The sequence below is a fragment of the Protopterus annectens genome, chromosome 7.part0 (genome assembly GCF_019279795.1).
Source record: "Protopterus annectens isolate FY-2018-M chromosome 7.part0, PAN1.0, whole genome shotgun sequence".
NCBI classification, from domain to species: domain Eukaryota; kingdom Metazoa; phylum Chordata; order Ceratodontiformes; family Protopteridae; genus Protopterus; species Protopterus annectens.
In genome coordinates, this window is record NC_056739.1 from 1,225,319,692 (window position 1) to 1,225,345,210 (window position 25,519).

General features: G+C 42.0%; 1 protein-coding gene across 1 annotated transcript in view; it reads right to left on the reverse strand.

Annotated features, from left to right (window-relative positions):
- The window catches only part of DNAH1 (dynein axonemal heavy chain 1), a 5,225,710-nt gene that overhangs the window by 1,791,107 nt on the left and 3,409,084 nt on the right, over positions 1-25,519 (reverse strand). The window contains exon 50 of the mRNA XM_044076389.1: positions 17,040-17,175. Within this exon, the coding sequence (XP_043932324.1) occupies positions 17,040-17,175 (136 nt within the window). The remainder of the gene's footprint in view (positions 1-17,039; positions 17,176-25,519) is intronic.

The window sequence follows — 25,519 nt, forward strand, 5'->3', positions numbered from 1 at the left end:
TACATTTAATAGTAAAATGGGATGATACGAAGTTACTATTTTGGGGTCTTTGTCCTGTTTTAGGATAGGAGAAATCATGGCATATTTCCAGGAAGGGAATGAGCTTGTCTTTTTTCTGAATTCCTCAAAAGCTTGTAAAAGTATCTTTAATGTATCGCCTGTGAGTACTTTATACATTTCTCCTATTAATCCATCTAATCCTGGGGCTTTATTGTTCTTAAGTCTTTGAATCCTCTCTTTTAGTTCACTTAATGTTATTGTTTTGAGAAGTTTGGTATTCTGTTCTACTGATAGTTTGTTGCCTATGTTCTCATTTAAGAAGTTATCTTTTGGGACGTTGTTATTAATATTTGGATTTGAGTTATTTATTATTTCGTGATGCTTTCTGAACGTCTCAAGAATATCTTCTAAATCTGTTCCAATTTTAGCTTTATTTTTAGTTTCATCAGCAATTTCACTTATATATTTGACATTGGTTAAGTTTTTTGATTTCACAGCTAATCTATGCATGTTTTTTGGGTTAACAGAGTAACACTGTAATTTGATTCTTTCTAAATGTATTGCCACTTTGTGATTAAGAATTTCCATGTAATTAAGGTTTAATTGTTTCAGTTCTGTATTTGTGTTTATGTCTTTATTATTTAGATTTCTTTTTAGTTCATCAATTTTTGATTGTATTCTCGATAGCGTACTATTCCAATTTTGGAGGATATGCCAAAGGGATAAAACAGCCTTTGGTTATCACTCTGAACACCCATAAGTAATAGCTAACCAGGCATGAGGATGGAGAGATAAGCACCCCTCCACTGCTCTCAGAGTAGAACAATTGGGCAATCTATCAGGAGGGCTGGAAGGGTTTGTTTGTGGAAGAACCTCAAAAATGAAAGTTATGTACTTCCCATAGCATTAGATCCATGTTGTCTTATTTTCATATGGTTCAACATGTGGGATGTTGGATCCAATCAGATTTGACCATGGCACCTTATACCAGAGTACTGAAGCCCAGAGCTCTCACTCCTCCTCTACCCGCAATACCCTCTCCTGCCTGAATTACCATAGACTGAGTTTGCTGACTCAAAATGGTTTTAAATAATATACAAAGTAATGGAGAAAAGGAGAAAATGCTGACAGAAATCCATCATAGAGAAAAGTGGAACAATGATCAGACAGGGTCTGGGCAAGGAGGCTGATCCTTAGAAAGAGAAATGGCAATTTGAAAGGGAGAAGAAGGGAGGGGAGTTGAACCAGATGAAAAAAGACAACACGGATCTAGCGTTAGTGTAAGTACATAACTTTAATAGCCAATGTTGAATATATTTGTCTGATTCAACATGTGGGACAAATTCACAAGCAACCCAAAAAAGGGACATGGGTGGACTAAAGGAAGGATATTCCTGAGTAAGGCAGAGCCAAAAGATGTGCAAGTGCTAGACTAGGTTGTCAGCACACACACACTTCCCACACTAAATAAGGACATGACACATAAATCCACATATGTGGAGGCACTCATTAGTAACTTACCAAAAGATCAGAGGCTTGAAAAAATGGAAACCACTTACACACATACAAATGCAAAAAACAATGCCAAGAAATGTATAGTTATCCCCTTTGGGAAAAAAAAACATGTACCCGTGAATTACCACATAGGTGGCAGTACACTAAACACCGAAATTGTGATAAGAGACTTAGGGACACAGGTGGACTGTGGTCTCACCTTCGATAACCACATCACCACAACAGTCAGGAAATCCTTCTGTATGGCACACCTCATCACTAAGGACTTTTCCTCCAGAAAAAAGGAGGTCATTGTCCCACTGTACTCATCCCTCATTAGACCCATTATAGAATACAATGCCCCGTTTGGTATGTACCTCTCAAGACATCTGCAACAACTGGAAAGGCCACAGAAATACCTCACTAAAAGACTCACAGTCCTAAAGCAGATGCCCTATGCTGACCATCTAAAAAAACTCCACCTATACTCTGTCACATATCGCCTACTCAGAGGCAATCTCTGCTTAACATACAAGGTCATGTCAAACCCAGAGCTGTTGGACATGCTACACTTAAAGAAATCCCAATCCCTCTGAGACACACGCTCCAGGGATCTAAACCTTGTCATCACAATGAACAAAACATGATGGAGGGATAGGTTCCTGACCCAGAGACTTCCCAGACTCTGGAATAGACTGCCCATACATGTTCAAGCAGAGCGCCTCTTTGGCCCTCTTCAAAAGGAACCTTGATGATTGGATGGGAGACAGGAAATTCACCTCGGGAATCATGTCAGTCGCCCTGCTAGACATGAGTCCAAATACAGTGGTAAGAAATAACCAGGGAATTGTTATGGCTAAGCTTGTATAGGCCCTAGGGCCGATAGCCTAGTGCCAACCTATGAACAACCACAACAAATAATAACACATACAACAGTGTCTCAACAAGTAAGCCCATAAGGAGTAACACCACAAAACCAAATATATTGCTCATAGGTGACTCCATTATGAGACACATGGATATTCCCCTCACCTGGCTGGATAAGGAATAGATTACAGTTAGCTGTCTGTCAGGTGCCAGGATCCATCAAGTCACTCAAGCACTCAAGTCAGTCAATCACAAATACCGGTATGACTCCTTCATAGTCCATGCAGGGCTGAATTACTTGAGATGTGCCTCAATGGACTATATGAAAAGAGACACAACTGACCTCTCAGATTATGTCACAGGCAGGTATAAGCCTAGCCTTAAGCAGAATTCTACCTTCTCCAAAGATGCCACAATACAAACAAAAAATGATTGCCTTTAACAATTGACTTAGCTTCTGGTGTCAGTCCAAGGGAATCCATGTCTGTCAGCCTAGGAAAACATGGTAGACAGGCCACTTTGCCAGAGATGGTCTGCACCTGTCTCCTCTAGGCTTTCGGATACTGGCAAAGGCATTAGCCACCACTATTGTGCCTTTTTTAGGCAGTGTCAAAATAACCAACTTCCCAATGTAACAAAATCCTCTCTAGATAAACTCATGGTACTGCTGGTTAATGCTAGGAGACCAAACAAGAAATTGCACTTCATGGAAGCACTCCTTATTCTGGAAGATGTTGACGCCTCTGCATTCACTAAGACATGGTTCAAAGGTGTGACAGCACCTTGGCCATGCAGGGCTACAATGCCTTCCATATGTTCAGACCACAAACTGAGCATGTAAGAACCAAAGGAGGAGTTGTATCCATCTTCATTAAGGACTGGTAAAATAGTATGACTCTCTTGAGTTACTCCATGTGCAATTAATGATATGCAAAGTACTCTGCCACATCAAAGCTAGCTACTGGTCCCTCACCATGAAACAGGAAAATCATATTGCATATCTGGACTTACTGGAGTCACTTGCATACAGCCCATCACCTTATTCATGGGTGATTTTAATTATCCTACCATTGACTGGGAAACATACACGACCACAAGCATGCTGGTTCAGGGGTTCTTGGACTTTGTCAGTGCAAATGCTCTGTAACAGCTAGTCAGCACACCCACAAGAGGCTCAAATGTCCTGGACATAGTACTCACTGATATGGGACAGCACTGCACTCTCACCATGTGATGCCTTCCCTGGTAAGATCAGACCATAAATCAGTCTCATTCGATGTAATTATATAAGACCAGATACCCCATCAAGCTCAAAAATGGTTAACAATTTTCCAACGACAAATTACCTCCTAATAAGTGATGGTATAAGAAATTTCAAAGCTCCCTCAAATGCAGATAACACAGACTCCTATGCAGAGGTGTACACCAATGCCCTGTATAACCAGTTAGGCAATTGTATAGAATCGGCTACAAGAGAACAAGAGCGCACTGGCTCAGCAGAGAAAGAAATCCCTCTCTAGCTTAAACAAACAAATTAGAGATCTTGTCAAGTCCTCCAAAGGTAATTACTAAGTAAAAATAGCCTCCCTACCTAACGATAATCACAATGCATTCTTTAACTACATCTGAAATCTGAAAAATATGTGCCGAACTGGTTGTGGATGGCACCACCCATACTCAGCCAGTGGTAATAGCCAACCTGCTAGCTGACAGATTTTAGAGCAAACTTCATCCCTCCTGCTTGCCACTATTCCTCAGTCTATTAGCTCAAGAAAGCAGGTCATCTTAGTGCTCTCCAAGACCAAAAACATGACATCAATGGGAGAAGACAACATCCCAGGTTGCCTTTTAAACAACTTAAATCATGACCTAGCAGATCCATTTAGATCCCTGTTTAACCACAGTCTAAGAATTGGCTATGTTCCAGCAGAATGGAGGACAGCAAGAGTATTCCCTCTTCACAAAGGGGGCCATCAACTGACCCTGGGAATTATGGGCCCATAAGCTTGACTAGCCTGATCTGCAAGGCTTTGGAAAGAATCATTATGGACCTTATTAACAAGGACATAGGTAATCTCCAAACATTGGGCCCAATCCATTTTGGATTGGTTAAAGGCAGATCATGCCTGTTAAACATGGCTGACTTCTTCGAGAAAAAAACAAGGCCCTGGATGAGAGAGACAGTGCATACCACCTGTTTTGACCTAGCCAAGGCATTTGACACAATCCCCGACTCAGGTATTATACAGAAATTCTCCCCGTTGGGAATTAACCCCTACATTACCATATGGGTATCCAACTAGTTCACTGACAGGAAACATACTGTCAAAGTGGGCGACTTCACCTTCAGTAAAAGACCGGTCACCAATGGCATACCACAGGGTTCTGTGCTGGGCCCCTTAATGTTCAGAATTTATTTCTCAGAAGTCCAGGCAAACTTGGACACCTTGTGGTTGAACAAGTTCGCTGATAATTGCAAATTGGGAGCAAACATTGATCCCTCAACGATGTTAATATACTGCAGACAGGGTTAATGCAGACAAATGATTGGTGCCAAAGCCACGGATTAAAGCTAAATGAAAAAAATGCATTATTATTCCATTTGGGAAAGCTGACATCCCGGGTAATTACATTATAGACAGCACTCAGTAAATGTAGACCCAGTACTACATGATCTGGGTACTCAGGTTGATAGCAATCTGAACTTTGACCATCACGTATCTACAGCAGTAAGGAAATCCTTCTATGTGGCACATCTTATAAGTAAAGCATCACATTCAGATCTAAGGATGTTATAGTTCCATTATATTTGGCCCTCATTAGACCAGTAATTGAGTACAATGCTCACCTTTGCATGTACCTCACCAGACACCTACAACAATTGGAGAGACTATACAAATTTTTCACCAAAAAAAATATAAGGTACACAAAACAAGTCTTACATGGAAAACATGAAAGCACTGTCACTATATTCTGTCCTACAGGTTGCTAAGGGGTGACCTGTGCTTGGCTTATAGGGCAGTCTCTGACTTGGCCCTGATGGAAATGCTACCCATTCGTAAATCAAACTGCAGGAGGGTCACACACTCCAGGGATCTTAACCTAGCCCCTAACATGAACAGGTCATGCTGGAGAGATAGATACATCTCCCACAGACTGCCACTTCTCTATAACAAGCTACCAATTCATGTGAATCAGTGCCTCTCCCTGACCCTCTTCAAATGCAACCTAGCTCAATGAATGGGTGACCACAGATTCACTCCTGGGGTGGCGCCCATGCCCATTCTGGACAGAGGAAGTCACTATTAACTATCATAATATATCACTAGTTGGGTTGCAAACTGGCTCACAGGTACAGCCCACAGTGTGAAAGTAGCTGACTCCAAGTCAGACTGCCGACCAGTCATGAGTGGAGTCCCACAGGGTTCATCCTGGGACCTCTCCTGTTTGGTATCTACTTTTCTGAAGTTCAGGCCAACATGAAGGGACTCTGGCTGACAAAGTTCGCAGACGACTGCAAGTTGGGAGCTATTATTAACTCCCCATGTGATGTTGACATCCTACAAAAAGGCCTCACTAAGACCAATGACTGGTGTCAGAACCATGGGCTTAAGCTCAATACCAAAAAATGTGTTGTCATCCCCTTTGGGAAAAACTTATTTCCCATGAATTACCACATCGATGGTAGTCCACTGAACACAGAAGGTGTTATAAGAGATCTGGGAATGCAGGATGACAGCAACCTTTCTCTTGACCACCACATTGCCACTGTGGTCAGAAAGTCCTTCTATGTGGCACATCTCATTACTAAGTGTTTTGCATCCAGGAAGAAAGAGGTCATTGTCTCCCTCTACTCTTCCCTCATTAGGTCAGCCATTGAGTACAATGCCCCATTTGGCATGTACCTCACTAAACACCTGCAACAACTGGAGAGGCGACAAAAGTACCTCACAAAGAGGATCCTAGGCCTTAAACATTTGTCCTATATGGACATGCTCAAAAAATTCCAACTATTCTCTGTCTCATATCGCCTACTTAGAGGCGATCTCTGCTTGACTTACAAAGCCATGTATGACCCAGCTCTGTTAGAAATGCTACATCTAAAGAAATCCCAATCCCTCCGCACCACATGCTTCAGTTACCTCAATCTCATTACCACAATCAAGAGAACATGCTGGAGGGACAGGTTCATAACCCAGAGTCTGCCCATGCTATGGAACAGACTTCCCATACAAGTCAAGCAGAGCACCTCAGTAACCCTCTTCAAGAGAAATCTTGATGAGTGGATGGGAAATAGAAAATTCATCCCAGGAATCACTCCAGTTGCTTTACTCGACAGAGGCACTGGGAACTAAGGTCGGGTGGCACGATGCCAGGGTAATCCTACGGGCTAGGCTTGTAAAGGCTCCAGGGACATTAGCCTAATACACACCTATGAACGTATAAACCCTTATCTCTGCAAACTTCACTCACCTAACCACCAACAACTGGGGCAACTCAGGATAAATATGATTAAGCTTGTAAGGGCTCTAGGATCCTTAGCCTAGTAACCTTATATGAACATATGAACCTATAAATCTAAAAACTTACTACTAAATAAGAAATGCAATAATGTAACTACTAAGCAAAAGGGAGGATAAAAAAAGGTCAATAATCTTAACCTATCATGAAAAAGGATGTAGCTCTCTTTAAAGACATCTGGTTTGACAGGTGGCAAATGAGATCTGGGGTAATTCAGGTAGAAGAGGGGAATTGTGGGTAGGGGAGGAGATAGAGCTGTCAGATGCAGTACTCTGGTATAAGGCCCCAAGATCAGATCTGCTCAGATCCAACAACCCACAAGTTGAATCAGACAAAAACAGGCAACAGCAGATCCCTTGATTTTGTTGTCCCCTAGTGCCTTTACTTATGATGTCCACTGAAGTGCCCTCCTCTCTCGGAAGACCCTGTCACCAGAAGATCTGGGACTTTCAGAACCACAAATGTTTTCTACCCTTCTGGTTGTGTGAAAAGGACCTCTGAGGCATGCAGAATTAGATTCTTATGGCATACTGGGTCCTGCCATCCTGCTCCCTCCTAGTTAGGGTACCCTTGACCTTGGATCCAAACAAGATGTACCCATCAAATGTGCATTCAGGAAAGATGCCTTAAAGTTTTCCACAGAAATGTATAGAAGCATCCAGGTAGGGTGGCAGCTGTTAAGGTGAGTACCTGCTGTTCTTGTCATTCCATCTGCTGCATTTGACAATAGGAGCATAGAGAGAATAGTACTGGACTACAGGGTGGTCAGCTGTGATTCCACTACCTGGCAGGACTCCACTGCTGTGGCACATAAATAAGATTTTGACAGCTCCTTAGTCAAATCTCTTTGCAATCGAGTCAAGTGAGCCATGTAGTTCATTACTTGGTGGGCAAAGATCATTGTACCATACAGTAACTTCCAAAATCTGTCCAGAGCCCTAGACTCCCTGTTTGGAGGATGAACAGAAACCCTCTCAATACAGAATTCTCTTTTAGTGGCTGCCACTACCACAATAGCATCCTCTGCTGGCCCCTTACTACAGTGTGGTCTATCTCTAGGAGACACTACGTTCTTATCCAGCTTATACAGTATTAGTTCCACCATATCCAGATCCTTCCAAGCCTGCTGGGACACCAAATCAACCAAGTCATCTGCTGGGAGTACTACCCAGGATGTAGACGGGCCTGCACCAAAGACCTGGAGAAATATTGACTCCCCCTGGGAAGGTGCATCAGTGGACCAATATTCTCTCTGTCTAAGCAATTCCAGGATCTCTCCAAAGGAGACATCTTCAAAGGGAGATCTGGTGTGCCTCTTCCCTTCACTTAAGACAGTGTCTTCTGTGACAGACTCCTGGGGAAGATTCAAATGCCTCCCTTCACATTTGTGCTTCCTATGTTCTGGGAGAGAACCAGAAACTGTAGGGGGAACCCTAAACCTGGGTTTCCTTGAGGCTAGTTGGTACCGGCTGTCCCATAAACAGATGATGAAGAAGCACTGAAGCACCTGAAACTACAGGACCTCTTGTGGGGCTCTGAGAAGGGTAAGAGCCATCCTCTCTCTCAAATGGGAGAGGATCTTTTCAAATATCTCAAATGCCAAAGTTGAAGCAGGTTGTGAGTAGGAGCTCTTCAGGTCCAAGAACCCCAAAGAAGCTCTTTCTGAGACTCAGCCTGGTTAAGATCTGAAGCTGAAGCCACAGCCAAGCTGTCAAGAGACAGGGAAGGCTCCAAGACCCTTACAGTCAACTCAGAACCTGGAGACCCTGATGCCAACCTCTTAGCTATGAGACAAACCCAGAACTGATGAAGTCAGATTTGAGCAGGTCAAGGAAATTATCAGCGCTGATGACACCCAGGTTGTTGGCTCTGGCAGGGGGACCACATAGGATACACTTGGATCCAAAATCAGTTGATTTAAAATGTGAATTACAGAAGTAGGAAAAATGATAGGGGTAGTCGGGCCTGATCTTGCCACCCCAGAGGTGGGGACCAGGAAGAACCCCAAGCTGGATCTAGGTCTTTAAGACAGTCCTTATCATCCTATCTACATCAGGCTCAGACAGACTCCTTGAAGACCACACTGACCTGAACAAAGACATCACCAAAGGAGGTCTGTAGGACTGGTGCCCATGTCTTTCTTAAGGGAGACTTGGGGACTGGATCAGGGGGGAGACCATTCCTGTGAAAAAAAGCAGATCTGGCAGGCAAGAAGCAACCATGAATAGGACCCTGAACTTGATCCAATCCAGGAGCTGAGGCAGGAGGTGTCTGATTTGAGTGTCAAGGGAACTTCGGAGCAGGGTTTTTAGCTGCAGAATGGTGCAGAGACCTAATTTCAGATTATCCGGATTCATCTTTATAGAGATCCCTGTCCTTCTTGTTTTCACTTGGTTTATCCCCCTTAGATTTAGCAGATGACATCTTAGCCCCTTGATCCTCTTGGTGAAGTACTTTTGGGGTCTTTCCAGTTGCTGCAGGTGTCAGGTAAGGTACATCCCAAATGGGGCATTGTATTCAATTATGGGTCTGATAAGTGATGAGTAGAGGGGCACAATGACCTCTCTTGATCTAGATGTGAATCCTTTCATGATAAGGTGAGCTATATAGAAGGTCTTTCTAACCACTTTGGCAACGTGATTGTCAAAGGAGAGATTGCTATCTACTTGGGTCCCCAAGTCCCTAATTACTTCTTCCGTACTTAATGGATTACCACCTATGTGGTAATTTGTGGGCACTTTGTTTTTCCCAAAGGGGATGACTATGCACTTTTTGGCATTTAGCTTTAGGCCATGGCTCTGGCACCAGTTATCCGACTCTGTGAGACCCTTTTGGAGGATGCTTGTGTCAGCCGGAGAGTCGATTACAGCACCCAGTTTGCAGTCATCTGCGAACTTGGTCAGCCATAGTCCACCCATGTTAGCCTGTATCTTTGAGAAATATATACCGAACAAGAAAGGTCCCAGGACTGAGCCTTGTGGGACGCCACTTGTAACTGGTTTAGAGTCTGACATGGCACCTGCCATTCTGACCATGTGGGTTCTATCCCTGAGCCAGTTTGCAACCCATCTTGTGACATAGGGGTTGATATTTAAGCTGGTGAGCTTATTGATGATGCCCGAGTGGGGTATTGTGTCAAAGGCTTTTGCGAGGTCCAGGTAGGCTGTGTGGACTACCTTCCCTTCATCTATGGCTTTGGTAACTGTTTCAAAGAAGTTGATCAGGTTCAAGAGGCAAGATCTGCCCTTAACGAAGCCAAATTGGGTAGGTTCCAGTGTCTAGAGGTTCCCAATGTCTTTGTTTATGATTTCCATGATGATACGCTCCATAGCTTTGCAGACCAGGCTAGTCAGGCTTATAGGGCGATAGTTTCCAGGGTCTGTTGTGGCACCACCTTTGTGAAGTGGGACCACTGTTGCTGTACGCCATTCCTTGGGTACATATCCTGTAGTAAGGCTGAGATTGAACAGTGACTTTATATGAGGGTTTAGTTCTTCTTGGAGCTCATTTAAGACGCAGCCCGGGACACCGTCTGGTCCCATTGATGCTGTGTTTTTTGCTTTGGAGAGGGAAGCTCTCACCTGTGCATCTGTGATCTCAGGAAGGCTACACTCTGTTGGGATGGACATTTGCTCTTTTGGGGAGGAGGGGGGAAAAGTTTGCACTGAACCTTTCTGCCAGGATGTTGGCAATGTCTGTGGGTTCAGTGTATTTTTTGTCATTCTGCACTAACTCAGAGCATATCTGGGAGTTGCCTCCCAGGTTTCTGACATAAATAAAGAAGGCCTTGTGATTATCTTTAGTGTCTTGTGCAATTTTTCTTTCGAAGCTGGCCTTAGATGATTTTATGAGGGATCGTAGATCCTTGCTAGTACTGATCAGAGACGCCTTCCCTTTTTGGGATTTTGCTCTATCATGTAGTAGCTTTCTCCTTCTGTTGTATAGCTTATTTATGGCCGGGGTCCACCAGATAGGTCTCCTGCCTTTGGAGGAGTGAGTCTTGGTTTTATTTGGGATAGCATGCTCCATGCAATCCTGTAGGTGTCCATAAAATACTTTTGTAAATGATTCTGCATTTTGGGCCATATTTTCCACTGGCCCAGGGGCTTTGAAGGATTCCACCTCGGTTTTGAGAAGTGTGAAGTTTGCTTTTGAAAAGTTCTTCACCGTGGTTTCCTTGGCTAGGGGTGGGGGACAGAATATGGATGTCCAGTGAGATTAGTTTATGGTCTGATCTTACCAATGAGGGGTATACCTCTGGTGTGGAACATAGAGACCCCATGTTGGTGATGACCAGATCCAATATGTTTTCCCCTCTTGTGGGAGTGGTGACCAGTTGTTCTATAGCATTTGAGTTTATAAATTCTAGGAACCATTGGGTGAGGGTGTTTGGGCTTGAGTAGTTTTCCCAATCAATGTTTGGGTAGTGGCAGTCACCCAATATAATGGTGTTTGGAGAGACCTTCATATTCTCCAGTGTTCTCAGGAAAGCCGAGTGAGGTTCCTGTGTTTGGGAGGGTGGTCTGTAGCAGGCTACAAACTGAAAGGCAGTTTTGCCCACTGTTAGTTGCACATGGATGGTCTCTGATGCTTCGTGCAGTGCCACTAACCTGGAGGTGTGGGTATCTTTGATAAATATTGATACTCCCCCTCCTTTTGTGGTTTGGTTCGAGTTTTGGGGCCGGAAAGCATGGTATGAAGTATAACCTGTTAGTGCTGGGGTGCTCTCAGGAGCCTTGAACCAGGTTTCTGTTACTGCACAGATATCAATATTCTCCATACTGAGGACAGTCTCGAGTGTGTGCATCTTGAGGTTTAGACTTCTGGCGTTGAGCAGCATTACCCTTAGTTTTTTTTTCTTTGTGTTGTCTATGGAGGTGGGTTTGTCTTTTGAGACTTGCCTAAAAAAAGCACTATGGGAGAGGCAAGAGCCTTTGCCAGTATTCAAAAACTCAGGGGTGACAGGTGCAAGCCGTCCTTAGCGAAGCAACGTGGCTTGTCGAGCATGTCATCCCAGGCTGACAGACACTGGATCCCCTTTGAATGACACCAATACTTTAGCCAGTTGTTAAAATTGATCATTTTGTCATTATACTGTGGCATCATTCTTGGTGAGGGTAAGATGCTACTCAAGGTCAGGGTCATACCGGCCTGGGCTACATGATCAAAGAGCTCCTCTATGTCTTTTTTCATGTAGTCCAGGGAGGTACATCTCAGGTCATTCACACCAGCATGGACAATGACAGAGTCATATTTGTACTTGCTTTGGAGTGACCTGAGTGCTTGTGTTATGTGACGGATCCTGGCACCCGACAGGCAGCTTACAGTGACCTTCTCCTTGTTCAGCCTAGTGAGTGGGAAGTCAGTGTGTCTGACAATAGAGTCACCTATTACAAGTGTATTAGGTGTGTTGTTTAGCCTTAAGGGCTGTGACTGTGAGGCACACTGACTTTGTGAGCTATGTGCTATGTGGGTATTGTTTCATGGCAGGGGTTGCTTGGATGTCTGCTTTGGAGATCTCTGCTGCTTAGGCAGATTTTTATTTAGAGTCTCCGAGTATGTTTTTGTGTGTTTATGTGTTTGGTTTGATAATGCGATAGGTCTATGTGAGACTGGATTTGTGGTGTGTGTGGTTACCTTCTCCTCCTGACAGGCTGTGCCAGTACTGGGTTAAGGGAGCTTAGCCTCCAGTTTGGCTATATAGTTGCATCTCTCACATATATTTGAGCTTGTTGGGAGGAGGAGAGGGTGGTCTGTATACATAAGGCAGTTGTAACATTGCCTCAAGATTCCCAGATTAACCAGCTGGACATGAGAGTAAACCCGAAACTGACCTTTGGACATGCCTGAATAATATAGGGAACTACTTATTGACTGATTAGAAAGAACCAATAGGGAGCAACTGCTTAAAAGGAGTATAAGAGGATGTAGTGCTTAAGTTTATTAGTGTTTACCTATGAGATTACTTGTACGAGCAAGTGCAGGGCTTTAGAATGAAAATAGAGTGCTTATTTTGAGATTTAGAGCAGTTCTAAGGGAAAAAGTGAAGAGCAGACTTTGTGGAGCCAGGAATAGTTTAAATCTGTTTAAGCGGCACTGCCCGACGCTGCTCTGTGCTCAAGACCGCACAAAAAGAGAGTTGCAGGGTTTTAGGGCATTGTACATCGACACCCAAGTAACCAATATAATAACCATGAAACAACAAATGCCACCACGTTCTGTGCATGCTCCAGAAATGACCTCATAATGGATTAAACCCAACACAAGTGTTTTGCAAGGTGGCAGAATCAATACTGAAAAGTTGAATTTCACTAATTTGACTTTTCAATATATCTAAACCACTGTATCTAGCCCTAACAAAGGTTGAAAGTAATCAAAAACACTAAAACAAAAAGTGTCCCTGTACCACCCACTACCTTAACATACTGAGGTGGAAAGTTTCAAATCCCCCATGCTAAAGGATAATGCTGCCCAAGCTGCAAAATCCTTTACTAATGTACTCTATGGGCACCTACAAGAATGCATGGATCGTGCTATCCCAAGCAAAACCAAGACTCACTCCTCCAAGAAAAGGAAACCAGTCTGGTTGACCCCTGCCATAAACAAGCTATACATTAGAAGGAGGAAACTAGTACAGAAAGGAGTAAAATCCCAAGAGGGGAAGACATCCCTGATCAGTATCAGCAAGAAACTACGATCCCTCATAAAATCATCCAAGGCTAGCTTCGAAAGAAAAATTGCCAAGGACTCCAAAGATAATCACAAGGCATTCTTTAGCTATGTCAAGAATCTAAGTGGCAATTCCCAGATCTGCTTAGGGTTACCACCTGTTCCACTTTGAGAGGGACAGTCCCTCTTTGGGCAGTTGTGTCCTGACAAAAAATATTAAAAATGGCAAATGTCCTGAGATTGTAGGACATAATTATGTCCTATATTTTATGTAATAGTTGCATAAAACAGTTATTCTGTATCTAAAATACCTAAATGTTATAAGAAACAGAATAAGCAACTAAAATGCTACAAGAATAAGCTATTATTTAGGCACAAAAGTTAAGTTCTGTCCTTTGTACTGACCATGGGTATGTGTCGGCCTGTAAAATCTGATGTTTGTCCCGAAAATGTCCCACTTTGGACATTTGAAAAGGTGGCAATCCTAGCATCTGCTTGGAGTTAGTGCAGCATGGCACAAAATACACTGAACCGACCGATATCGCCAACATCCTGGCAGACAGGTTCAGTGCAAACTTCACCCCCCTCTCACTCCCAAAAGGGCCCAAAACCATACCAGAAGAATGTACTGCCCCTGAAACCACAGACACTCGGGTTAAAACAGCCCTCTCCAAAGCCAAAAACACAGCATCAATAGGAACAGACGGTGTCCCATGCCGTGTCCTACACAAGCTCAAAGATGAACTAACCCCTCACCTAAACACACTGTTCAAACTCAGCCTCTCCACAGGCTACATGCCCATAGAGCGGCACACAACAACAGTTATTCTGCTCCACAAAGGTGGAGCCACACCAGATCCTGGGAACTATCACCCTATAAGCCTGACTAGCTTGGTCTGCAAGGCTATGGAGCACATCATCATGGATCTCATAAACAGAGACATTGGGAACTTCCAAACACTGGACCCTACCCAGTTTGGCTTTGTTAAGAGCAGATCATGCCTCCTAAACCTGGTGGACTTCTTTGAGACAGTTACCAAGGCTATAGACGAGGGAAAGGTGGGTCACACAGCCTACCTTGACCTCGCAAAGGCCTTCAACACCATTCCCCATTCTGGTATTATAGACAAGCTCACTGGCCTGAACATAAACCCCTACGTCATGAGATGGGTTGCCAACTGGCTCACGGACAGAACCCACATGGTGAGAATTGCGGGAGCTAGGACTGACTCTAAAGCAGTTACAAGTGGCGTTCCCCAGGGCTCAGTCCTAGGACCCCTCCTGTTCGGCATATACTTTTCAGAGGTACAGGCAACTACAGGAGGACTATGGCTGATTCACAGACGACTGCAAACTAGGAGCTATAACTGACTCTCCAGCTGACACAGATATCCTCCAAAAGGGTCTCACTGAGACAGATACCTGGTGTCAAAACCATGACCTCAAGCTAAATGCCAAAAAGTGCATAGTCATCCCCTTTGGAAAAAACTAAGTACCCACAAACTACCACATAGGTGGTAGCCCCCTAAATACAAAAGACGAAAAAGGGATCTGGGGACCCAAGTAGATAGTAATCTCTCCTTTGATAATCACATTGCCAAAGTGGTTAGAAAATACTTCCATGTGGCCCACCTAATCATAAAAGGGTTTGCATCCAGATCAAAAGAGGTCATTGTGCCCCTCTATGCATCACTCATCAGACCCATCATACAGTACAACACCCATTTGGGATGTACCTTACAAGACACCTGAAACAACTGGAAAGACCACAGAAGTACCTCACCAAGAGGATCACTGGCCTCAAACAGATGCCCTATGTAGCTCGACTGAAGAAACTCCAGATGTACTCCGATGCATACCGCCTACTCAGAGGTGCTCTCTGCCTGACATACAAGGCCATATCCAACCCAGAATGGATGGACATGCTCCACCTAAAGAAAACTATATCCCCTCAAGCCACAAACTCTAGGGATCTAAACCTCACCACAACATTAAATTGGACGTGCTGGAGGGATAGATTGCTGTCCCAGAGACTTCCCATGCTCTGGAACAAGATTCCAATCTACATTAGGCAGAGCTCCTCACTAACACTCTTCAAGAGAAACCTTGACGAGTGGATGGGAACCAGGAAGTTTACCCCAGGGATCACTTCAGTGGCTCTGCTGGACAGAACACAGGGAACTAATCTAAGGGGGTGGCGAAAGCCAACACATTCTGGCTAGGCTTATAAATGCCTTTGGGCAGATAGTCTAGTACCTACCTATGAACCAACTCTGAGAATACACAACAGTGGGTAAAAAAGGCAAACACTGTGTGCGGTATCATACAAAACAGCAACAAAACAGTAACTGATAGCAGTTTAAGTGAATCTAGCTATTATTGCATAACTTTAAGAAATCTTTCCCTGCATAAAAAAATATTTGAAATTTGCAAGTAAAACTCAACTTCTAACCTAAAACTCCTGTTCCCCACCACAGTAAACCAAAAGCCACATAAGTGAATCAAACAAAAGATTAATTTACACTGCCAGTACCACAATACTTGCACATGATCAGACAAGTGCAGCAGTTAATGGAGTAAACATCACTGTATTAGTAAACATAAAAGGTTCAACCAAGTGCATTTAGATCACATGAAAGGAACACTGTGTGTGTGTGTGTGTGTGTGTGTGTGTGTGTGTGTGTGTGTGTGTGTGTGTGTGTATATATATATATATATATATATACATATATATATATATATACATATATATATATATACATATATATATATATATATATATATATATATATATATATATATATATATATATACGGATCTATATCAGATGATCGAGTTTTCAGAAACTCAAAATTCATCTGATCGAGACCATATGACTGAGTTTCTGAAAACCTGACAAAAAAAAAAAAAGAAAAAACAGAAAAAAAATACTTTTTTGTGTTTATGCAAGGAGGCAAGCCCCGCTGCCCCACCCCCCACACCGGCAAATGTTATGTACACATATATATATATATATACCAACTCCGAGATCGCACCACAGTGAAGAAAAGGGTAAATTTCCCAGTGCTCACTGTACTACAACCTCCATTCAAAAGCTTTAAGTTTTCAAAAACCCGGTCTAGACCAAATGAATTTCGAGTTTCTGAAAACTTGATGAACTGATAGGGATCCACACACACACACACACACACACATACATATATATATATATATATATACGTATATATACGTATATATATATATATATATATATATATATATATATATATATACATAGATATACATATATATTTATATACACACACACACACACACACACACACACACACACACACACACACACACACACACACACACACACACACAGCAGAAGATCAAGAAAGTAGAAAGAAATGGCATAGGAGATGTTCACACCTGACTACATAGAATTCATTCGCCTGCATAGTGCTATTTGATTACATTTAGAATGACTAGATATGCATTTTTACCTGTGTATCAACGAAGAGGAAGGTAATCTGTACATTCTGTAATCCTGCTTTCAGCATTATACCTTTGATATCCTCTCGCCATTCTGACACTCCATAATTTTTAGCTAGTTCAATCTGGAAGCATTCAAATTCAGCCCTAATTTCAAAGAAAAAAAACATTCATATGTAAACCACAACATGGATCACTGTCAGTCAACACAAATTTGTGATAGAAACACAGTACTGCTAAGTTGTAATCAATGTATTTGTATTGTGACACTACTATTTCTAGTTAGTTATAAACCAAATTATCCATTCATTTATTCATCACAATGAGCTTATAAAGGGGAAGGGGGCATAAAGCAGGGGATGGTCCTGGTTCCTGGATGGAATAATAAACACAAACACACACACACACACACACACACACACACACACACACACACACACACACACACACACACACACACACTGACATGCATACATACAGATGCATAATGTCAGTTTTAAGCATACCTCTCAACTTGTTAGTACAAGAAGTCTGGACAAAGCCTAAAAATAATAGGGGGATAAAGCTCCATAAATTGGGACAGCTTTTAAATACTCCTCTTATAAAGTTATAAATTTTTTAGAATAACAGGCTTTGTATTAACATGCATTTTCTGAAAGATGTAAAGCCTGAAACTCAAGTGTGTATCATTATTTATTGACTTCAATCCTCAATGATTTGCCAGAAAACCACAAATATTATAAGGAACAGACCAAAAATATTAGGCAAAAATTTGGACGTTCTGCAAAAATCTGGACAGTTGATAGTTATGGTTTTCAGCATTGCCAAATCAATTATGTACCCACATGTCTTTAGGACACGGTAAAACTAGACCCTGGTGCAAACTCATGCAGACACAAGAAGGATATGCAAACTCAGCACAGAATACACTTCAACTAGGAAATGACTAAGAGAACTAAGAACTATGATGTAAAACTGCTAACCTTTACACCTCTAATGTAATTCAAGGCATGAATTCCATTTCAACAAATCAAATAATCTGGCTACAGGCATACTACTATCCAGAATTTGTGTATAACTTTCAGCTACAAAACTGCCATGGCTGCTGATTACAAATGATCAGTGATCATAATTCTGCTAGTAATCCATTAACTATTCTCTAGTCATCTTCCTGGAGGTACGAAAATTCACTGAAGAGCCATAGCTCACCTACTTTTTACCCACCAAGGGGAATAATCTTACAGTTTTACAAGACATCTGTCATTTTCACAATGAACAAATGAAATGCACTAACATCTTCCACATGCAGCAGTATTAAAGCCACCAGTTACTCCGCACTGATGGATCATTTAGTTTCATCAACTAAGCATTGTGAAGTACTACTGTGAAGGGGTAACACACATGCTGTCACCTGGCTTCAAGTTACAAGGTGCAGCACAGCTTAGTCTAGTTACATCAAATGTTTCCTGTCTAACAGTATGCAGAAGGCAAGGTAAAGAATCAAGTCATCCATATGGTGAAATAACACCTCACACTGCCTGACCCAAAAGATGCTGACACCAAATCCACACATCTTTAGTAGAACGTCTTACACTCCCATGTATTGGCTTTTGTACTAGCTTGCCTCCATACCCTCCTCCTGAGGAGAAATAGTTTCTCCTTTCCTTAGCAGCTTCAACAGGTGCCTGCTGCCAATAATCGAATTTGGATTTCTTTGGTCACTGTCAGGGCTTCTTCACTCTACTCCATTGGAAATGTCTTTTATTTTAATTAACCTGATTTTTTTCAATTCATAGCAAATGGGTCCACCCCTAGAAGGCCTTACTTTGTACAATCTCCTGGAAAAATGTTTAGGTTCAGTTTCCACTCTCAGTGATGATATTTTCTTACTTAGTGCAACTGTTAGCTGACTTTATAAGCAAGATGATCTTTATAGATCTGGTTCCTCCTCCTTTCTGTATGCACCATACTACTACGGTATATGTTCTGTTGATCTGAAGGTATCCTGGCAGAAAACTATCTAAGAGGCTGCTTGAACATTGTAACCTTGCTTCAGGATGAAGTATAGAGATTGTTCCAGTTGAAGTGGCCTCACCAAGAATAATCTGTTGTTAGATACTGGATCTTGGATGGGGAAAGTAGTTTTTCCGATGGCCAAGTTTACTGCATCTGTTTACCTTAGGAATCCCGTCATTAGTGGATATTTGGATTAAATTCTATAGATTTCTGAGATCTCATTGGATCTGCATCGTATAAAATCCTGTCTGAGGGAACTAGAAGAATGCTAGAAAAGAAATACTACAGAGTTCTCCGAAACTGTCCTGATTTGATATTGCTTTAGTGCTGGAAGAAATATGTCTGGACTAATTAAAGTGCTATTTATCTGTTCTGAGTCTGAAAAACTTTCATTCAGACTGAATCTATGACTACTCTAGAATGACTGTTTACATCAAAGGAGTCACTGAACACTTTTTGTTGCTCACTGATATCCATAGAGATAGAAAAATTACAGCTTTGTCATATGGGTCAAATCAACAGTTCTGCTGTGTTTCCTGATAACAAATGATCATCCTTGTAGGGGAAATATAATGTTTTAATTTCTGAGAATTCCAGCACTGGAATTAAGCATTCATAGCTCATATGACAAAGCTGCAAACTGACAGTGATGTTATAGTATTTAGAATACAAGGTAACCTTCCATAACTTGGGCTGTCATGTAAGAGTTTCACTATATGCCATAGTCATAGGTGCATGTTAAGCTAATGACTACAGCGGACTTTATAAGCCTAGCCATGCATCCCAAATGCATCTGAAAAGTTTTAGGAAACTTAAAATTATTCTAAGGGGTATATGTAGGCTCAAGTCTCGGTGGTCAAGCATTCACGGGGTGCCTCTGTTCATTAGGGACATAGGTGCCAGACCAGGGGTAGAATTCCCATTCCTCATCCACTAGTCAAAGTTAAACTTGAATTGGGTTAAGGAAGAACTCTGCTTCACATGGACTGGAAGCCCGGTCTAAAGGAGTAGTCACTTACCTTTTCCTCCAACATGTCCTGCTTATATTACATGCACTGTTTAAGTTCTTTGATTGTGTAATTCTGATGCTATTTGTTTTGTGGATATGCAGAAGGCCCATCAGAGCTGGATCCAAGGAAGACTTGTATGCCAGGCATAGATCACTTCTCAACATTCAATAGGAGACAGAATACAGAGATAGGGCTTTAAGGTGATCTGTGTAGAACATGTTGTTTATGCCCTGTATCCTTTTTGTCAGGAACATCTATGGATTTTCCAGCTGTTGCATGCGCCTGGTCAAGTATATACTAAAGGGGGCATTGTACTCAATTATTGGTTTGATGAGGGCCAAATACAGTGAAACGATAACTTTCTTGGACCTAGATGCCATACCTTTATTCATAAGTTGCACAAAATTGAATGATTTTCTTACTACTGTACACACACGATGGTCAAAGGCCAGGTTACTATCTACATGCTTCCTGGAATTACTGACTAATGGGTCTTCCCTTAGGAGTGTGTTATCAATGAGGTAGTTAACAGGGGTAGCCAACTTCTCAAAGGATATTACTATGCATTTCTTGGGACTGAGTTTTAGACCATGGTTCCGACACCAGTTATTTGTCTCAGTCAGCCCTTCTTGGAGGATATTAGTGTCTTGGGGGATTCCATCACCGCACCTAGTTTGCAATTATTTCCAGACTTGGTAAGTCAGAGGCCCTTGACATTGGGCTTGACTTCTGAGAAGTAGATGCCAAAAAGGAGTGGACCCAGCACAGAGACCTGAGGGATTCTACTAGTGACCATCCTCTTTGTGGAGGTGGACTACCCTATCCTAACTTTTTGGGTCCTATCTGAGAGCCACCAGGCTATCCAGCAGGTGACAGGGGGTTGTAGCTAATTCCATGAGTTTGTCTACAATGCCAAGTGGGTGTATCTAATGCCTTTGCCAGGTCAAGATAGACAGTATGCACTGTTTTATCTACATCTATTGCTTTGTTGATTTTCTCGAAGAAGTCCACCAGGTTGAATAGGCACAATCTACCCTTGATGAAACTAAACTGGGTTGCATTCAGTGTCTGAGGATTTCCTATGTCATTGTTAATCATTTCCATGGCTTTGTATAGGTTCATAGGTAGGTAGGTACTAGGCTATCGGCCCTGGGGCCTATACAAGCCCAGCCAAAAAGGTACCCTGGCTTTTGCCACCCAAGAAAATAATTTTCCTGTGCCACTGTCGAGCAGAGCCACAGAGGTGATCCCCGGGGTGAATTTCCTATTTCCCATCCAATCATCAAGATTTTTCTTGAAGAGTGCTAATGAGGAGCTTTGCTTGATATAGACAGGTAGTTTATTCCAGAGTATGGGAAGTCTCTAGGACAGGAATCTATCCCTCCAGCATGTTCTGTTTATTGTGGTGACAAGGTTTAGGTCACTAGAGCGTGTAGCTTGGAGAGATTGGGATTTCTTTAAGTGCAGCATGTCCAACAGCTCTGGGTTTGACATAGCTTTGTATGTTAGGCAGACATCACCTCTGAGTAGGCGATATGCGACGGAGTAAAGCTGGAGTTTTTTGAGATGGTCTGCGTAGGGCATCTGTTTACTTATGGATCTATAGTTACTATAATCTGTAGATGGCCTGACCTTGTGTAGACTGACGAGTGTTGCAATTCTCTATTCACATGGCAGAAAGAATGTTTAGAGGCTCTGGTTAAACAGTGACTCTAGTGGTCCAGACAGGTCATGTTTCATGATATTTAGGAGGCAAGCAGGGATACTACTGAGGCCCATGTTTGATGTATTCTTGGCCTTGAAGAGGCATGTTAAGGACCTGCTTCCTTGTGATAATTGCTAGGGATATATTTGACAGTATTTCCGGAGGGATGGCAGGGTGGGGGTGTGGTAAATCTGGAGCTGAATTTATTGGCCAGCAGGTTTGCTGTGTCTTCTAGCTCACTGTAGAAGGCTCCATTTGCAATTATTTATAGACATTGTTGTGTACTGCCTTTGAGGTTGCAGACATACCTAAAGAAAGCCTTATGATTGTCCTTGAACTAAGGGGCTATTTTTACCTCACATTTGGCATTGGTAGACTTAATTTGCCTTCTGAGTTTCTTGTTTAGATTGACGAGTGAGAGTTCTTATCCTGCTGGGTGTCACACTTCCTAATTTTTGCCATGACTTTCTTCCTTTTTTTATACAACTTTTTGATGTTGGAATTCCACCAGAGTGACCTGTTTCTGAGTTTGTTTTCTGCTTATTCCTGGTAGGCACAGCTTTCATTATATATCTGTTTAATGACTGTGTAGGGTCTCTGTGAATAATTCTGCATAGGTAGCAGCATTCTCAGGGTTTGAGGAGGATTAAAATGTTGCCAGGTTATCACTTAATAATAAAAGATTTGACTTAGAACAGTTCCTAAATTTTTCAGGATTAGCAGGGTCCTGAGTTTTCTATTTATTTCAAAGGAGACAGCTTTATGGTCTGATCTTAACTGATAGGCCATTAGCTGCTTTCTCCCATGTTAGTGAGGACCAGATCTAGTATGTTTGTCCCCCTAGTGGCCATGTCGACTATCTACTCCAGGGTGTTTGTACTGAAAAAAGTTGAGGAATCTCTGGGCCTGCAAGTTTGGGGTCATGTATGATTGCCAGTGTATACTGGGGTAGTTAAAGTCACCCATGAAGATGGTGTTGGGTTAAATGATGAGTGTCTCCAGTAAGTTTAAATATATGTTGTGGGTTTCCTTGGTCACAGAGAGGAATCTATAGCTTGCAATGGTATGATATGGGACCTTTCCTATGGTAATTTGGCTGCGGAGAAACTTGAGTGCATCATCCAGTTTGACCAGCCTTGAAGTATGTTTGTTTTGTTTTAAACGCCTTTATTAAATTATTACTTAAGGCATACACAGACATACATTAACAGAAAAGAAAATAAACAACATTAACACTTTTTTTCCATTTACATTCATTAGTTATCACATATCCTTTTTTTCTTTGTAACTATTATCAATCCAACATTGCATAAATTGCTGAATTCCCGCCTTCCCTTAACCCTCACTCCTCTTCCTCCTGAACAATATTCTGCAGATATTGACCCCACAATATTTATGTGTAATTTGCTCCCTCCCTTTTATAAAGATCCCTCTTCCAGTTATTTTATCTTTTTTACAATATTCAGTAGTTCAAATGCAGTTAGATTAGACTTTGGTTTCCATTTTCTAGCAATTGCTTTTTTGGCAGCCAACAGAATTAAACGTAATAAGGCCTTTTAAGGCAATTTAGAGCCTGTGTCTCAGCTCAAAAGAATAATTTCCTCAGTTACAACCATATCTCCACCCAGTATTTCTGATAGAGTACTCTAGCAAAATTTAAAAAACTGCCAACTCATTACACGCCCAAAATATATGTTTTCGCTTACCTCATTCTTCCCCATCACACCTCCAATATTTTACTATCTACCCGAGAAAAAAATTCTTTGAAGATTGCTTGGGGTATAAAAATACCTATGCAAATACTTCCAAGCAAAGATCCTAAACTTGACGTATTTTTGATTTTAATGTAAATCGATACACCACCAGCTTTGGTCTCTGCCTGTGCAATAGCTGTTCTAAATTTGTGGAAAACATTGTAGCCCTGCACTGCCAGGGTGCTCTTCATGGCTTTAAACCTTGTCTAGACAACTGCATACATGTCTGCATTCTCCCAGCTGAGGAAAGCCTTAAAGCAATTAGAGTTTCTTGTTTAGACTCCTGGCATTCAGCAGTAACACCTTTAGGTTTTGTAAGGTTGGTTTTGCTATGCTGGAAAGCATGTAAGTTTGACACTGCCTAAAAAAAGGCATAATGGAGGAAGACAATGTTTTAGCTCATATCTGACAGCCTAAAGGGAATAGGTGCAGACCATCCCTGGTAAAGAAACGTGGTCTAGTAACCTTATCTTCCCATGCTTGACAAATACTGTTCATCCTTGCAATGACACCAAAAAGTAAGCCAATTATTAAAGTCAATCATCTTCTGTTTATATAGTAGCATCATCGTTGGAGAAGGTAGAATGCTGCTCATTTCTAGGCTGATATCTGCTTGGGACATTTAATCCAACAGCTCCATCATATCTCTCATACAGTCAAGGGAGGTATGTCTCACTTAATTTATACCGAAAAAGACTATGAATGAGTCATACCGGTACTTGCAATCAAATGATATGAGTGCATGTGTGATTTGGTGGATCCTGTACCCTAATAGGCAACTGTCTGTGACTATCTCCCTACTCACCCTGGTGAGTACGACATCTGTGTGTCTTACAATGGATCTCCTATGACCAAAATATTAGGTTGTGTGGTGACTTGCCTTATGAGTTTAGAAGCGGAGGCTCTGTGAAATGTGGTTGTATGTGTTGTGGTAGGTGTTGCTTTGGTGGAGTGCTTTTGGGGCTGCTGAGGATATTTCTTGTAGGTGTCATGATGTTTGAGAAGTCTTTGGGGTTTAGGAATATTGCATTTAACAGCCTCAGCATATGTAGGTCGATGTATCTGATCCATACTGCATGTGGCGGGTGTATCATGTGCATTACGGACAATCTGATCAGTAGAATGACTGCTTGTATGTGAGACGTTTGTCTCTAGTGACATTGTGTAATAACATCTCTCACATACCTTATCAGGTTGTCTAAGAATTAGGTGGTTATCAGTAAACATGCGGCAATTGCTACATTGCCTTAGGAAAAACATATCCACCAAGCTGTCTGCGGACATAACAGGATAGTTCATATCCATGGTTAAAGGCCCTTTTTACTCAAAAGGTTGGTGATGTACTAAAGAATAAAAACAGAAGTATCTACTACAAAACTTGAGGGGCAATGCTTGTCACTGCATAAGCAAGTTTCTCTTTGTGCATCTGGGGACTGGTGAAGTTTCAATTGTAGCTTTATGGAGAAAATGTCAATTCTTGGTGACTACATTGTTGCGCACCACTGCTAAAACATGTTGCATGATGAGTAGCGTAAGGCAAACAAGCCGACTCAATACAGGCAAAGAAATCTGACTAAACAAAAAACAGCACTGTGGCCAATTAAAGGGTCCCACTTGAACCTATTTCTCTGTGATTCCCAGCTCAGAACAGACCATACTTCGCGCCACTGCCAACAGAGAGCAGTCCTGAGTCTCATTACTGAAAATCACAAAGACAAATTCCAAAGGTGAGGAACTAAAATGCAAACAATGACTAAATCAGGTAATACTCTAATCAAAATTACTCAACAGTGTAGGAGCTGGGTCTATATTAGAACATCGACAAAGCCATTAATTGAATGGCTTTATAATCGAAAATACCGGTAAAAGAACTCGCTTTTGTGGGGGGCCCCACTAATTATATATACCAACTCCGAGATTGCACTACAGTGAGGAAAGGCCAAATTTTCCAATCTTCACTGTACCGCATTCTCACAAAACACATTTCTACTACCGGCATTTTTGAG